The 15,935-nt window shown below is 39.3% G+C and overlaps 1 protein-coding gene across 3 annotated transcripts in view; it reads left to right on the top strand.

Moving 5' to 3' along the window:
* The window catches only part of LOC309575016 (mitogen-activated protein kinase kinase kinase 20-like), a 66,329-nt gene that overhangs the window by 24,119 nt on the left and 26,275 nt on the right, over positions 1–15,935 (top strand). For all 3 annotated transcript variants that reach the window (XM_082285142.1, XM_082285143.1, XM_082285144.1), the window contains exons 3-7: positions 5,131–5,218; positions 9,382–9,483; positions 10,258–10,323; positions 11,243–11,271; positions 11,389–11,526. In XM_082285142.1, coding sequence (XP_082141268.1) covers positions 5,131–5,218; positions 9,382–9,483; positions 10,258–10,323; positions 11,243–11,271; positions 11,389–11,526 — 423 coding nt within the window. The remainder of the gene's footprint in view (positions 1–5,130; positions 5,219–9,381; positions 9,484–10,257; positions 10,324–11,242; positions 11,272–11,388; positions 11,527–15,935) is intronic.

Below are 15,935 nucleotides of genomic sequence, written 5' to 3'. Positions count from 1 at the left end.
AAAATTAAATAGCCAAACTTTTGCATAATGTAATAATAAATAAAAGGCAGTTAAGGAAGTTGTGTTAATCAGATTAAGTAGCTAACCATGTCTAACTCTGTAATTTTGCATGGAGGGAAGGTGCCACTTGCTGTGCAGTTACCTGATTTGCTAGCAGGAAAGTTGGTTGGCTGCTGGCTGACCCAATGGTCTCACAAGTGGCTGCAGCTATTTCCTGTGTTATTCCTAAATCAGTGTGCTCAGACCAGGGTGGAAATGTACTTTACTCTTTCCAGTCAGCTGCTCCAAAGCCACCTGGAAGAAGTGGTGGTTGAGTTGCTTTGGGCTCAGTTTGTCTGAACCCATGGAACAAAGTCTTTTGATACTGAAAAACTCTGTGAACAGATGTTCTTCTACAGTTCCAGCTGTGCTGCTGGAATAGACTGCTAGCCCGAGCCCTTGATCGCTTCTCTTGACTACAAGTGTGAGCATAACAAATTTCTAATATATTTCCAAGGAGAACTAGAGTAACTAAAATATGCTGAGTCGTTTGGTCTTTGCTAACTTTAACTGCCTTGGGATAGGGAGCTCTAACAAGAGCAGCTGCAGCTGCTATGAGTAGCTGGCAAGCAACAACACAGCTGTATGCAAAGTGCCTCCGTCCACATCCTTACTGTCTTTGCGGCTGCAATTAAAGATCTGACGATATGGCCTTGTCTGATTCCCAAGTAATGCCAGCTCAGCATCAGGTGGCCATTGCCCACATCTGCAGTCAGCACCGACCTTGAAGACCTCATCAGAGCTGATCTGCACTTGCTGCTTTTGCTGCATTGGTACAAGGCAGAGCAAAAAACAAGTGTGGGCTTGAGTCATCCTGGTGAGCTGAGGCTTATGCTTCTCTTAACGAGACCATGCTGTCCAGGCAGCTTGCTTTGTCCCGTCATCTGCTGCTGGCTGTGCTTAGAATTTGTGTTCGTGGTTTCTGTCCAGCAATTGCGGAACACAGATGAGACCTAGAGGAGGATCTTGTTTTTTCCTGCTGAAACACCTGAAGATATGGTTATCCATGCATGGTTGTTTGTACTACAAGGTTAAGAACAGTACTAGTGGGTCTACAGGCATCTCTAGGGTGATGTCAGTCTTAGATGATGTAATTGTCATTTTCACATATGTTAATAAGCAGAGATTAAACAGGCATAAAACCAAATTACCTGTTAAACACTGTGATCCATACCATGGTTCACAGGACACAATTACACTGGTACACTTAGGGATTACCTGAATTCCAAACTCTTATACTGTAATTGTTTTATTAATTGGGTTTGATTTACAGTAACCCAGTAAGTGAGAATTAAATTTAAAAGTTTTCAATGTAATTTGTTCTGACCTTGGATTTTGTGATATTTGAATTATGTAAGCAGTGGATTAGGTTTGTTTAAAAATCTGAATCCCTTTGCCTTTGAGAAATGGTGTGCAGTCTGTAATCCCTTCAGCAGGACTCAACAGAGGGACATAATTTTATCCATACCTGTGATGTAAGCGCAGTATGAACAATTATAGCATAGTTTGATGGTCAGTAACAGGCTCTTACTTAGCTTATAATGGCACAAAGCATAATATTAAACTCTATTGCAGTTACCTTGTGCATCTGTGTCTCTATGTTAAGTCCAGGGAGTTTGTATTTATGTGTTTGGATGTCTTTCCTTCAGCAGAACTCCCCTAGTTCTGGTTCAATCCAGCCTTTAAAAAAATAAAATTCTGTCTTTCACACAAAAAAACTGATGTAATGAAGTAGTTGAATACTTGTTACTTGTCATCACTATTTAGGAAGTAAATTGGTACTCATTTAGCTTGCATAAAATAGATAGCAGCTTTACTGAGGGAAGAGTGTTATGCCCAACCTAGCAAGGGCTGACTTCTTCAACAGTCTTTAGACAGACAGATGCATGACAGGATTTTCTTTCAAGCATTTAGGCATTTTGGATTTAAGTACAGTTTTGATGCTTAAAGGTGATTCTAAATATTCTTGTTAGTGTCTAAGAAATCTTTGAAATACCAGTCTTTAACCACCACTCTGTAATTTGCTATCTGAAAGTAATTTTTATTGAAATACGGCACCTTCTTGTCAAAGATAGTACAAAAGCTTCAAAGATATGGACTGGCTTGCATCTGATTCTCACTGTAAGGAGTAAGTGTCTTTAAATTGGCTAATAGAGTTCACAGCTGATCTACAGCAACAGAAAAGAACAAAACATGAAAGGAATAGTCTAGAATCGCTACTGCTAACAACAGCAGAGTGATTGAAAGTGTTTAGAGAGGATTTCTTTCTGATATAATAGTCCTTAGGAACAGTTGGCAATTTTTTTTACCCCAAAGTTGTTACATTTCGTATCTGTGGGCAATTAGAAGGTGCTTCTCTGGATTTCTTAGATGGAAGCTTGCTTTGGTATCTGTTAAATCCCAGATTAGGGTATGAACATCAGTGTGAAGGTGATGGTATTAGCCATGGTTAACACAGCATTTTTTTCATACTTCTGTAATGTGATCTTAGTGTATATAATGTAAATAAGATAATGTTAAAAATTTTCTTTTGCATTTCCAATGATAAAAGTGCTGTCTGTGCCAGTGAAGTACTTGTCTTCTTGGGCTAATGTTCATATTTCATTTCCAGTCCCGTCATGGTAGCACTGGGTGATTGGTCAGTCTTGAGTTTGCTGCTGGCGTTGCTGCTTCTGTTGTCCACTGACCCTGATGGGCTTTCACTGGATCCAGCAGCAAATTGTGCAAGATGGAGAACAGTCACTGGGTTCTGCACATAGTTGTGATGGAATAGGGAGCTATGGCACTTGGATTTGTTAATCATGGCACAGTTTTAATCATTCTCCTAAAAGATTCATCTAGTACTACTTTTATAGCCGGGACCTAAATATATTATGCTATGGGAAAAAAATGTGAGACCCATCAATTTAATTCTAATAACCTCTTGAAGTACTTGTGTTGTAAACACCACAGCAGATGGCATGCTCAGTGCTTTGAAGACATGGTGTGTTTTAAGTACTTTACAAGAAGATGGTTTTATTCCATTGCTCCGACCAAGGTGTTCATGAAAAGGTGGTTTTAGATGGTTTGTCTAACTGTTTGTGTTATTCCTGTCTCATATAAGAATACTCAGATATGCAGTCAAGGAGAGTTAGGTCTCCTGGTAATCTGGCAGTAATGCTGGTAAGAATTAGAGGACATTGCCCCATTGAGTATTTCCTAAGGAATATACAAACATAATACGAAAGTTTCTGAGATGGAGATTTGGATGACTCAGCAGTCACCTACATCCTCCAGGCTAGCAAAGGAGGTTGGAGGTACAACTCATGCTGCTGCTGCAAGAGTCCCTTGTCTTGGGAGGCTGGTGGGGCTGCAGTTGGAGGGCAGAGCTCCTTCTGCTGGCAGATCCCTTGACTGGTTCTAGGAGTGTTGCTGTTTAACTGCAGGTGAATCTTCCCACATTTGCTTAGGTAGCTGCCAGTTAAATTATTTTGTGGCCTTGTAGATTCACTGAAGACAGAAAGGCTATAGCAGTTTTGATGCAGAATCCCATGGTACATCAGCTACTGCTACTGTAATAAATGTAGAGCTATAGCAAAGCGGTATTTGTTTGGCCTGTGTTTTATAGGGGGTACCATGATACATGTGCTTAATTGCATAATTACAGATAAAGGCATTAGATGACTCAATTTTTTGCTGTTGTTGCTTAAAGACTTTTTGAGTAACTTCAACACAGTTTTCAATTAAGACCTTTATCTTTAGCTAATGCACAGACATTTACACATATTCAATTAAATCTTTAACTATAGCTTTGAACTTAACTTGGGTTACACTAACTCTTCATGCTGCTTAGCCTGCTCAGCAAGAAAAACAGTATTACCGTCAAGTGAGTAATCTTTTTTCATAATACCAGAAAATTAACTTCTAAAATGTATGCTGTTTTCAGCAAATCATACTGCAGGCTGACTCACCTAGAAGTCCACAAAATAATTTAATTGGCAGTTATCTAAGAATATGTGTGAAAACTCTCCTCTGGGTAAACAGCAACACTCCCACTGCCAGTCAAGGGTCTGTGAAGGGATCTGTCAGATACTTTTGATAAGTTCTGAGGAGTTAATTGTGACGTTGTTCTTGTTAGATGCTCTTGCCTGGTATAGAGTTAACATAATCTCAAAGTCTTAAAGTAAAGCATTACAGTGGAGAAAAATATAAAATAGTACATATCTGTATTTGCATAATATGTATACTTGTGCAAAAACATGTGTCTAAAATCTGTTGAGTATTTATTTTAATACACTACAGAGGTGAGACTGTTGAGACAGCTTCCAGGAGATATCTGACCTTTTTTCTCAAAAACTACAGGGTGTGTATGTCTTAATTTATGTCAGTACAGTCTCATTGTCTTGCAGTCTCTTGCTGAAGCCCAGCAGCATTATTCAAGTAGAATTTGAAGGTTTTGCATATTTATCCAGAATTGCCAAACATCTGTACTCTACACTGAGGAGCAGTTTCAACTGCACTGCTGGCTATTTGGCAATCTCAAGGATGCTTGCTGTGTGTATTTAATCGGACTCCACAGCGCATGCCTGGAAATTCCACATTTCCAGTAAACATTGGATGGAGCTGTGTGTGCACGGTATGCTGTAACAGCCTGGAGCACTGGACTCGCTGAACCCATGGTACTTTGTGCATAAACACAAATTCTGGATAGGACTGCTGCTGCTTTGCCAAAAATCCCAGATCTTTCTTGGAATAAAGTTTTCCAAGATCTTCAGTTTTTCCAAAGACTTAACTTCCTACATCAGTGCCTTGGCCATGAAAGAATAGTCTGAAATTTATTTTTCCCACCCCCCCCCCCAAAACATACAAAGCATTCATCTGCCAGACTCTCTCACTAGGTTTTCAAATGCCAAGCATTTGTGAACAGTCTTTCCTAGATACATGTGTGCTTTTATATATATATATATATATATATATATATATATATATATATATAAAAAATATGTTGTATATGTGTGTGTACCCACTGAGGTATAAAATAAACTATCATAGTAAATGACCCATTCCTAATTGTCTAACTTGTTTGTTTGTTTATTTGTTTGTTTTCAACAGGCAGAAATACTCAGTGTGCTCAGTCACAAAAACATCATTCAGTTCTATGGAGCTGTCATTGAACCTCCAAATTATGGCATAGTTACAGGTAAGAATTTTTTCTGACCTTTTTCTTGATTCTGTAAAACTCCAGTTTTAAAAGGTTATCTCCAGTGTTGCCCAGTTACAATGTTTTGCTAATTGTTCTGGTCTTCTTTAAATGTTAAGGGTGCATGGCACCACCTGCTTCAATATAAGTGGGAGTGCTGGAGGTGGGAACCAGACTGGGAGCATAGCTGGTGGCAGCATGGAGGCAGATGGGGCCTAGGGTGTTCTTAATGCACAAATGCAGGACCCCTTTAAACAGAGGCTTGCACTGTGTTCTCTTTCCCTGTTCAGAGAACTGCTTTTCCATTTTAATTGGGCATGTCACAAAAGTAGAGATTTTCATGATACGAAGTTCTGGCTGGTTCTGTGAGGAGGGTAGGCTGGGTGCCTGCTCAGAGCAAAGCTGCCCCGTGAGTTCTGCCTGCACTGAAAATAGGAGAATTTGCATTGTGAGGTGGATAAATGGAAGAGCTTGAAATAGAGTCAAGGGTTTATAAGACATTGTAAGACATCTCCCTTTATTCATTGGAAGCTAGGTTTCATTTGTTTTGACATTCTTAGAATTATGCAGAAGTTGGTTTTTGTGGTATTGTTGGGTTTTTTGGTGGTGGTATTTTTTTTTTTTTTTTTTCTATCACAGCTTTAAGCTTCCTGCCCTTATCTTGGGAGATAGTCCAGATACAGAATTTTCTCCCTTTCCTGTATGGGACAAACTACGTAAGATAGGAGTAGAAAGCAAAGAAATTTCCCATCTGCTGAAACAAATGTTTGGAGAAATAAAATGCATGATAGCATGGATTAGGAGTCATGTTTTGGCATGTCTGTAACCTTTCAAAGTTCAATGTGAGGAGTAGTCTTCTGTGTGTGGCACAATCTAATACCAATTTGAGTCACTGCCAGTAAGGTTTTTATTGGTTCTTAGATGGTGGTCAGAACTTGTGAAAATTCAGTTATTTCTACCTGCCTCTTAGAGTGCTGGTTATCACAGCAGATGGCAGTGTAATCTGGTGGGAGCACATCCGAAATGCAGCACTTTTCAGGGCATAGGGAGCTTTGCTTACTGCAGGAGTATCAGCATACTGGAGGTCATGGTGTGGCAGTCAGCATTCCAGAGGTGCATGGGGTGACTACAGTCTTCACCACTCAGAAATGCATTGATGATAGCATATAGACAGGAGCTTGAATTCCTTCTGGAAGCAATAAAATTAATAGAAAGCTAATAAATCAAGTAATGTAATTTTACTAGCCTTTTTAATGTAAGTGTAAACCAGCAAGCAGAGTAGCAAAGGAGAGGTGTAATCGATGACCTGGGATGATGTCTGGATCAGAAGTCCTCAGCTTGATCTCACAAAAGGTCAGTGTTTGGAGGACATATGACCTGCATACCAGTCACAGGACAAACAGCAATTAAAGTAATTCACTGTGCTGTTGAGAAGGAGGACTCTTTAACTACCTGTGAGAAAGAGACTATAGTGTGTAGTTCAACAGCTTTGTTCCACAGGAACTCTGATCACACCTGGCTAAAGAAGAAAGAGGTTTGGGGGTTTTTTAGCTTACTGTGTTGATTCTCCGTGCAACTTCTAAGGAGACTGGAGTCCTATGGGTTGGAAGGGAAGCAAGGTTCCATTTCCCCACACTGTTTTCAAATGAGAGAATGGCTACTGATAAAAGAAATGTTAATTATGCTTAAAATGTCTTTTAGAGGGATTTTCACTTTGTGATCTTCTGGATGGCCTTCAGTGTTGCAAACTTAACCCTGTGTTTAGTCAGATTCATTTTTTGGGAGAGAAAATCCCAAACAAGAAGAAATCTTGAGAAACTAATGTTCCTTCAGAGTGATGGAGATGAGAGCATTGAGCCAAGTATTGGCATCTACTGAACATTAGCTGCATGTAATGTCTTATGTGGGGTTGTTAAAGAGTTCTCTGAGAAGGGCTACAGCTGCAGTTAAAAGGAATGCTTTCCTGCTGGGATGTATGTCATTGTTCCAGCTCATCCTGATGCTCAGTGAGCTGCTGACGTGGATCACATTGTTCTAGATGTTACTGGCCATCTCTGTCAGCAGCAGTCTCAATGTGTAGCTTTCAGATACGGCCTTTGGCCACAGCTGCTTCATCCCAAAAGGTTCTTAGAGCTTGTGCCCCCATTGCACAGAACCATATGTATCCCATAGCCCATCACAGGGTGTGTCCAGTAAGGCAATCAGAGCTTTCCTTTCTAAAGCAAGTATTTCTTTTCCATTATTATTGACAAAACATTGTCCTTGCAATATGATTTCCAAATCCATAAGCTCCTAGTAAATACCTGGGGCACAATAAGTATATAGAAGAAATTATAACAGTGGAGCTTTGTTGATTGAAGCTTACTTGCCTCTGTTCACACAGAGTGGCAAAGGGCTGGAGGAGCTGAGTTGTCCCTGACCCTGCTGGATCAAATTATGCACTGTAAAGGCATGTAAAGCATGCAGCCAACCTATTCCTGAAGAAGCCATTTTTAAGACAGATGATGACATCACGGGTAAAAAAAGCTTCTGTTTTAATTGTGGAAATGTGCAGGTCAGCAGCTTACTCCTCTCACGGTGACATCAGAAGCTACACGTCTGTCCTTTCAGTGGCAGGTTGTGCAGCGTGATCCAAAGCTAACACTTGAGTGTTTACTTTCAAGGGACTTGTTTTCTCCCTCTTTCATTTAGCACTGGAGTCTTCCCATCTGGCCTGCCATGTTCTAGGCTGCAGATTCAGTTTGGTCTCAGTTTCCCTCCCCATGCAGTGGTCTCCCAGTGTTTTTGATTTCCTTGGTGAGGAACAATGGAAATTTTTGTATGCATTTAGCCTATCATGTATCAATCGTTGATTAATATTATTATTAAAAAAAATCAGAGACCTTTGATGTAGGCAATGATTTTGTGGCTGCTTTGAAATGATGTGAAGATTTTGAGAGTCTTCTAAGTAGGTTCTAAATGCTGCCTGAGAAGCACACTGAATAGCCTTGGGAGAGAGGGACAAAAGGCTTAAGTTGCTCCTTGTATCCCCCTGGTCTTTGTGCTGCTTGGGCTGCGCTGGGTGGCATGTGCCTGCCCTGTCATTGCAAACAGATAAAAGAAAATGTATCAGCTGCTTCATCTTACGAACCTCCTGTTGTGTTTTTGGTGAAACATCCATGAATTCTAAATAAGCATAAAACTTATTTAAGAAATACTGAGGGGAAGAGCTACGGCCTTTAAACTACTGTACATGACCTGCAGCACAGGGAAATCTGTCCTGCTTATCTCTGTGTTAGATTTCTAGTTTCATCCTTCCGTTTTTTTCTCCATGGGAAATAGGAGACTTTCTACCTGCAAACCCTTTCCTCGTAACAGAACATTATGTATTTAGCATGTGGCTTTACTTAAAAAAAAAAAAAAAATTAAAAATTATATTTTGTTATGGGGCATCATTGATACATAGTACTGCTTACCAGTGGGGAGTATCCTCTGATTTTAGAAACAATAAGATGGATCTGATACCACCAAACTAATCTATTAACTGTTCTGATCAAGAGTGGCAAACGCACTGTTCAAAAAAGTAAGAATTTTAGATTATATGAAAGTGGTACTGTGGAGATTTGAGTTGTCTCCAGTTTCACACCTAAATATGTGTAGGTATAACTAGCTTGTTATTCCTGTTTTAAGCCCCACAACTCTGATAGTCAGACTGGATTCCATCTGCCACACTTCCAAACACCAGTGGGCCCCAAAAGCCCTTGTTTGTACCCACAGAATCCTGCTGTGGGATTCTGTAGGTACAGTTAAGGGAAATTAAGAAAAACATCTGCTTGTCCTGAACAAGGAGCATCCAGAACCTTTTACTCTGGAATTTGAACTGCTTTGCCTGATCTTTCTTGATGCCAGACCTTTCTAACGCTTTTTCATTTTAATGCCTATTTTTCTATATGATTACACTTTTTTGTTTGTTTTTTCATTTTTTGTTAGTAGTAGATTATGTCTGTAAGGATAATCAGATAAACTCTCCTACTACACTGGTAATAATATTAGGCTATCGAACCCAAGTTCTTTGTCATTAAGCCAGAGGTTGACTGCTTTGTAGAACTGGCAGAGTTTCTACCACATCTTTCAAGTTAGGTGCAATGTTTTAAAATGTTGTGTTTGTTGCTGTTTTTTAACAGAGTATGCTTCTGCTGGCTCACTGTTTGATTACATTAATAGTAACAAAAGTGAAGAGATGGATATGGATCATATCATGACCTGGGCCACTGACATAGCTAAAGGTAAGCAAGAATAGTGGCGTATGCTGTCCTACACAGCCAGCAGATGTACAGCTGGAGATGCTTTCCTTAGAAAGTCAGGAGAGCCTTCCTAGTCTTCCTTATTTAAATTGTAACAAAACCAACCAAACATATATAAATAAAAAAAGCAAAACCCATTCACTGTTCTTTGTAATATGTTCCTTGTTTATTATGAATCCAAAATATTCTGGAGTGAAAATGGCTTCTGTGAGCCAGTTCTGGTGTGCTCCTAAGTCCCAAGAGGATAATTTTGCTGATGTAGAGTAATTATGAGGTAAAGTGCATAATTGCCCTCACATTTGATTTGATTTGGGGCATTTAAGGAAGCTAAGGGCTTATTCTCAGCAAACATACTGAAATTCTTTGTATAATAACGTAGAATAAGCTGTTCCATCCTTTGTGTTCTCTGTGACTGACCACACAAGAACTAGTGTAAACTAATGAAAAAAAATTAAATTAATATCTGGCTTAATTGTGTAGACACCTCCTTAACTATATAGTTAGAGAAAATAACTACATATGATGTTAAAAACCATTAGCATATCCATATAGATGCTCTGAGATATATGTGAGCTTTGCTTAGTGCTTTTTACTCGAGGTAGATTACAGGAAGCTTTGCTTCTCCTTCAGCATGTCAATATGGCATACAGGTATGGCAACTCATAATGAGTAGAGCTAGTGGGAAGCAGGAAACATGACTGCAGATATGTGATGGCCCTCCTCAGCCTAACTGGATTGTTCCTTTGTTTTGTGTAGGAATGCACTATTTACACATGGAAGCTCCAGTCAAAGTTATCCACAGGGACCTGAAGTCCAGGAATGGTAAAGTAGCAAAACACTGAAATGCTCTGTGTTTACTGTTACCTGTTAATGTGGCATTTAAATCTGTGCCTGAGCTTTGTGAACAAGCAGAGCTAACGTCTTGGTTGTCATCAAAGCTTCACTTGTTGAAGCACAGAAGAGCCTGTTCCCTCCTCCCCATCCTGAGCCTGTCTGAAGTTCACTACAGACCTGGCATCATCTAGAGCACTGTGGAGGGCTCTTCCAACTTGTGTCTTGCTGGCCATGATTGGCCATCTCATCAGCTTTCAGACACTGCCTGGGCACTCCTCACTTCCTTTTCGTATTTAGAAAGGTTGAGTACCAGGGAAGGCTGGCAGACACCAGACACAATAGGCTGGATAAGGCCTATTATTTCTTATCAGAAAATCTTGTCTTTACTGTGGCTTTTTTTGATGTTTGACACATACTCAGGCTTCTGAGTAATACACATTGAGTGTGGAGTCTGTACTTAGCAATTGACAGTCGTTCTTGAAATTTGCTGAACATTGCCTTTTAGATGAAACTTCTACTACTAGTGGTGGGATAGGAGGGGCACACAGGGAGATAATAGTCAAGAAATATGTAGGTCTCACCTTGGTTGTAGGCTTTCTCCTTTTATTAACAACTCTTCCCGAGAGCTTCTTGTTAAACCTAACTATACTGGGGAGAATGAAGTTCATCTGTGGTGGTGTTGTCTTTTAACTCAATAAGACCTGAAAGGTTTTGCATTTCTTTGGAGGCTTGCAGGTATCCAGCATATGTTCTGTAAGCTTCTCAGAGGAACCAGGACAGGTGTGCACGTTCAGGTGCTGGCTCACATTAGGGTCATTTGTCTTATTGAAAACCAAAGTATTTTCCTGTAAAAGTGTATTGGACTTGTTCTCAGCATTTTTGTAACCTTTTGTTTTTTCATTTTCAGTTGTTATAGCTGCTGATGGTGTGTTAAAGGTATGAACACTTTAATTATTTGAAAACAGATGCTGCTGCTTGACTGCATGTTTCCATGTTTGATGAATGAGGTTGATACTGTTAATACCAGTTTAATATTTTATTTATTTTTGCCAGATCTGTGATTTTGGTGCCTCAAGATTCCACTCCCATACGACACACATGTCATTAGTGGGCACGTTCCCATGGATGGCCCCAGAAGTTATTCAAAGTCTTCCAGTGTCTGAAACATGTGACACATACTCGTATGGAGTGGTGAGTGCCTCATCTCACTATGCATTGTAGCAGTTCTCTAGTGTGACAGAATTCGCGTGGTGTAAGAACAACAAAAAACCCCACACTTCCTTTTAAGACTGACCAATAATTTATAATTATATGCTTGAAAGTGGTAGGAAGAACATAGTATTTTGCATGTTTAGTAACATCTGATTAGAGTAGCAGCATGCCAGCATAGGAAGTGCATGCTTTGCCACAAGTATTCACCATATGTCCAAAGGCTTCCAGGAGCTGCTGAAAAACCTGCATCATGAATCTCTGCTTGTGGGGTTTTTTTGTGGAACCAAGGAGAAAAAGGTTGTCTTGTAATAGGTGTGTAACAGGATGAAATCATTAGCATTCCACTTTCCCCAAAATAGTGTCACTGATTTTTATTAAAAAACAACTGCTCTATGCTCAATTGTTTAAAAGACACTGCTATCACTATCTGTGAGAATAGACCCCATCTGAAAATATAGAAGCCCAGCACTGCTTTGCTGAAGGGTAAGGAATCAGTTATAGTTCATAAGAATGTCAGGTTTTCAGATTCAGTAATGTGAATTACTTTACTCTGTCCACAGTTAAACTCTAATTTAGTTTTGCTCTGCAATATAAAGTAGGCTAGAAATAGCCCTACTGGTCACATCAACTGTGCGCCTAACCCCATAGCCTTTCTCTGCCAGAGGACAGTAAAGAGTACTTCAGGGGGGGAAAGGAAAGGATGTGGGGCTGTAGTATCCATGCATATCATTGTATTAACCATTTTTCTGTTTGGATTCAACAGTGAGTGGCAGAATGAGAAATTCTTCGCTACCTGTCAAGTATTGTCGCTTTCTCTTTGAGGGATGGGAGGAGATAGATGTGAGGGACGCACTGTGGTTTTAAGCTAGCACCTATGGCTATGCATAGCTAAGCTGATGTCTCAGTGGAGGATGACTTAAACTTTTTTCCAAACAGTTGTTTATAGTGAGAAAAAAATTTGAGACCTGATGTGGCATCACCTAACAGTGAAAGTTTGAAGGTTTGAAAGGAGCCTTTATTGTCAGATTCAAAATCTTTGCTTAACTGAACTGGGTCACAAAGAGTAAGAGAACATAAGGTAACAAATGTAAATGTTAATGTAAACTGTTACTGGAAGCAATCACATATTATCCACTGAAGGGAAACATTCCAGCTTCAAAACAGAGCAACAATGTTAGAGGAAAAATTCCATACATGGTGTTATAGTTTAAACTGCTCACATAGTCATCCTAGTCTGAATTGACTTTAGGTAATGTTTTCAAAGTGGGAGAAGGTAAGAAATTGTTTAATATCATGTCAAGTATTAACAGTGCCTTGGGAGCAGTATGTTGTGCATAGTTTATTTTGCCTCATTCAAAAAGTAAGGTTCCTTTGACAGTTCTGTGCTTGGAGGTAGAACTGAACTACCCTCCTTATGAAAACAGTTCAGTGTTACCAGAGTATTTTAATGTTGCTATGGGTGTGTAGTGCTTCTTTAGAACATCTAATAATGACCCACAATTTTTAATATATTATTTTTGAACTAATGTGTTCTACTGTGGGTAGAAGCTTATGAATTCACTTAGGCTAAAGTAATTAATCTTTTTATAACTCTAGTCTTGGAACACCATCATTTTCAGAGGAGATAGAGGGATAGAAATGAAGAATGGCAGTGGCCCAATTTCTCTGTTGCTGAAATTGCTGATACAGTGGGTTATACTAGCAAGAAATGGCCTGAATATAATACTGAAAGTTGGAATCTCCCTATAATAAGTGTAAAAACTATCAGAGAATTAGCTAGGGGTCTGAAAACAAGAAATCTGAGAAAGGGTATTTTTGTCTCTTCAAGTTATTATCATCTATAAAAACAAAATGTAAAGAATCCCTTTTTGAAGCATAGCACTTGCCAGCAGCTTTTGTGCTAGAGAGACAAATCTGCTTTACTTCAGTTAAAGTCCTCTTAACAAAGAACAGAATCCTTTCAAATGTAAACTAGTAAGATGCTAGGAATAGATATTTCATTTGCAATATTTTTCATCTTCCCCATGTTTTTCTTTAATTTCCTTTCTTCTATTTTTTTATCGGATGGTCTTTTCTTTCTACAAACCAATCTGTGATTTTAAATATTCTGTTTAAGCTGTGAGAGAGCTTTTCTCCATGAAGTGTTGAAGTCCTTCTGCAGCCTCGTAGGTCTGAGCTGCTTCTCAGCTGAAACGAATTTTCCTTTTTGTGAGCAGTTGTGTACATGTTTATAGCTAAGGTTTAGATTAGCTTGTCCTGCTCTTCATGGATGTTTAAATAGGCCTATGTATTCTCTGAGATACATAGTAAATAATTTATAATACTGTCATGAAATGCTAAAGCTAAATTTTCCAGGAGATTTATTACCGCACAGAGACAGATCTTACACTTTCCTTCAGCCATGCTTTAGTTCTCTTTTCTGATTCATTTCCAAGTCTGTACTCTTAAACAACTGAAACCAAGTGTTACAAGTGATGAACCCAGAAACTGACTTGTATGTCATTGTATGTTGCTCAAAAATTATTCCTTGCCATCTCTGCCATTCCTCGCTATCTCTGCCAGATAGGAAAGTGTATGTGGGATGACAGTGTCACTCTAAAAGCTGCTTCAAAATCATGAAGACATATGCTCAGAATATGTTACCCTGGCAGAACTGTTTGCAGTGCACCACAGTGTGTGCTTGTGTATCAGTATAAATGTGTTTAATCACAGAGAGCTTATCCGCTGTAGCTGAATTATTTTATCACTTACAAGAGCAAATAAGTAAAACCATTAATTGGCTATTGGGGGAATAGAGACTGCCATTAAATGTAGCAGCTGTTCAAACATTGCTTTAGCTATGAGAACATATGTTATTTATAGAGGGAATGTTGGCCAGCTCCAGGGGTTATCCCTTACTCTTTTTGAAAAGAATTACACGATCTTTAACTGCAGTTGGATCAATGCAGAGAAGACAGACCTAGTTTTCATGCCTAAGGGCAGTACCTCTGTGAGCGCAATGCTAATGCTTATGCTGTACTTCTGCTAACTGTGGCTCCTGACCATTGTCTGTGAACAGTTTCCTACCAGACAAAGCAATTTTTTTTTCAGTGAAGGTGTTCAGAGTGTTTTCTTTTCCTCAAATTACTTCCTTGGATGTTCCCCTATCCACATGGCACTTTGAATCTTTGTTGGCTTTGCACTGGTGAGGAGATGGGGTAGGGGTGTTGTGGGTTTAAGTTTTCCTTTGGGTTATTGTCACATAGTTGAGAGGATAGGAATTGAAATGCACAGCTGAGCTGACAGAAATAAGTGTGTGAGCTTTTTCTGAAGACAAAATATTTCTTATTCTCAGATTCATGTATAGGGTGAACATACATACATTTATCTCTCCTTTCTGTTCCTCTGTATGCAAAGATGAGTCCAACATCTTCAGAGGCTGCAGCTTACAAAACCACTACATTAAATGGCCTTGCTTTGTTTTTCATAATTTTTTCTAGTTTGGCTGTTTTCTCTGTGAGCAGCTGCTGTCCATCATTACAGAGATGTGATGTGATTGTGAAAGCAGGTGATCCTCACCATCACAGGTGGGAGGGGATGTGAACCATGTCAGTCTCAGTTAGATTATACACCAAAAAGGAAGGATAAATTGATTTTCCTATGAAGTGAGCTGGGGAGCCAGTTCTGAAAATGAACAAGTGTGTACCTCATAGTAAAGAGGCTGGGGTAAGTCAGGTTGAGGTCCTTGTCTGCTGCTGAATCACCTTGGGGAGAGGAAGAGGTAAATGAGAATGCAGAAGGTACCCATTTGCTGCTTTCTAAAAGACTGCTGATGCAATCATTCACCTTAGCTGATGATTCAGGGTAGCAAGTCCGTGAGAGGGGGTTGAAACTCATGTAAAACTGAACATAGAGACATGTCACCATTGGAAGGAAAGGCTTTCTCTATACAACTGGCCTGAATATGAAAATTGCATTGTTATTAAAATATTTTCTAAACCTGTGTAAGTAAATACAAAGGTTTCCAACATCCCACTTTAGTATCTTTTAATTTCATTTATAAGTAAAATGAAGGCATTAAGAAAAATCCTTCATATTGTGTCAGATTGCTGGTTTTCTCTTCAACTATGTGCAGTGTTGGAAGTGTTTATAGCTAGCACTGTTGGTTTAGGGAGGTGGTGATCTGTTCGGGCAGTGGAAATAAACACTAAAGGTGTCATGATAAAGGAATTTGGTGCAAAATGTTCTGCGCAAGCATATGTGCATGAATGAAACAAGACAGCTCTTAAAATTTACAGTCTTCTGAAAGAAAGGTAGCACCGCAGTAGTTTTCCAGCTCAAGGCTCTTGAAGACATTTAACATGTATTTCATTATGTTCCTTATTATGAAGATTATTTAGATACTGCTC

The sequence above is a fragment of the Coloeus monedula genome (genome assembly GCF_965178545.1).
Source record: "Coloeus monedula genome assembly, chromosome: 7".
Classification (NCBI taxonomy): Eukaryota; Metazoa; Chordata; class Aves; order Passeriformes; family Corvidae; genus Coloeus; species Coloeus monedula.
This window is presented reverse-complemented; position numbering and strand designations above follow the sequence as displayed.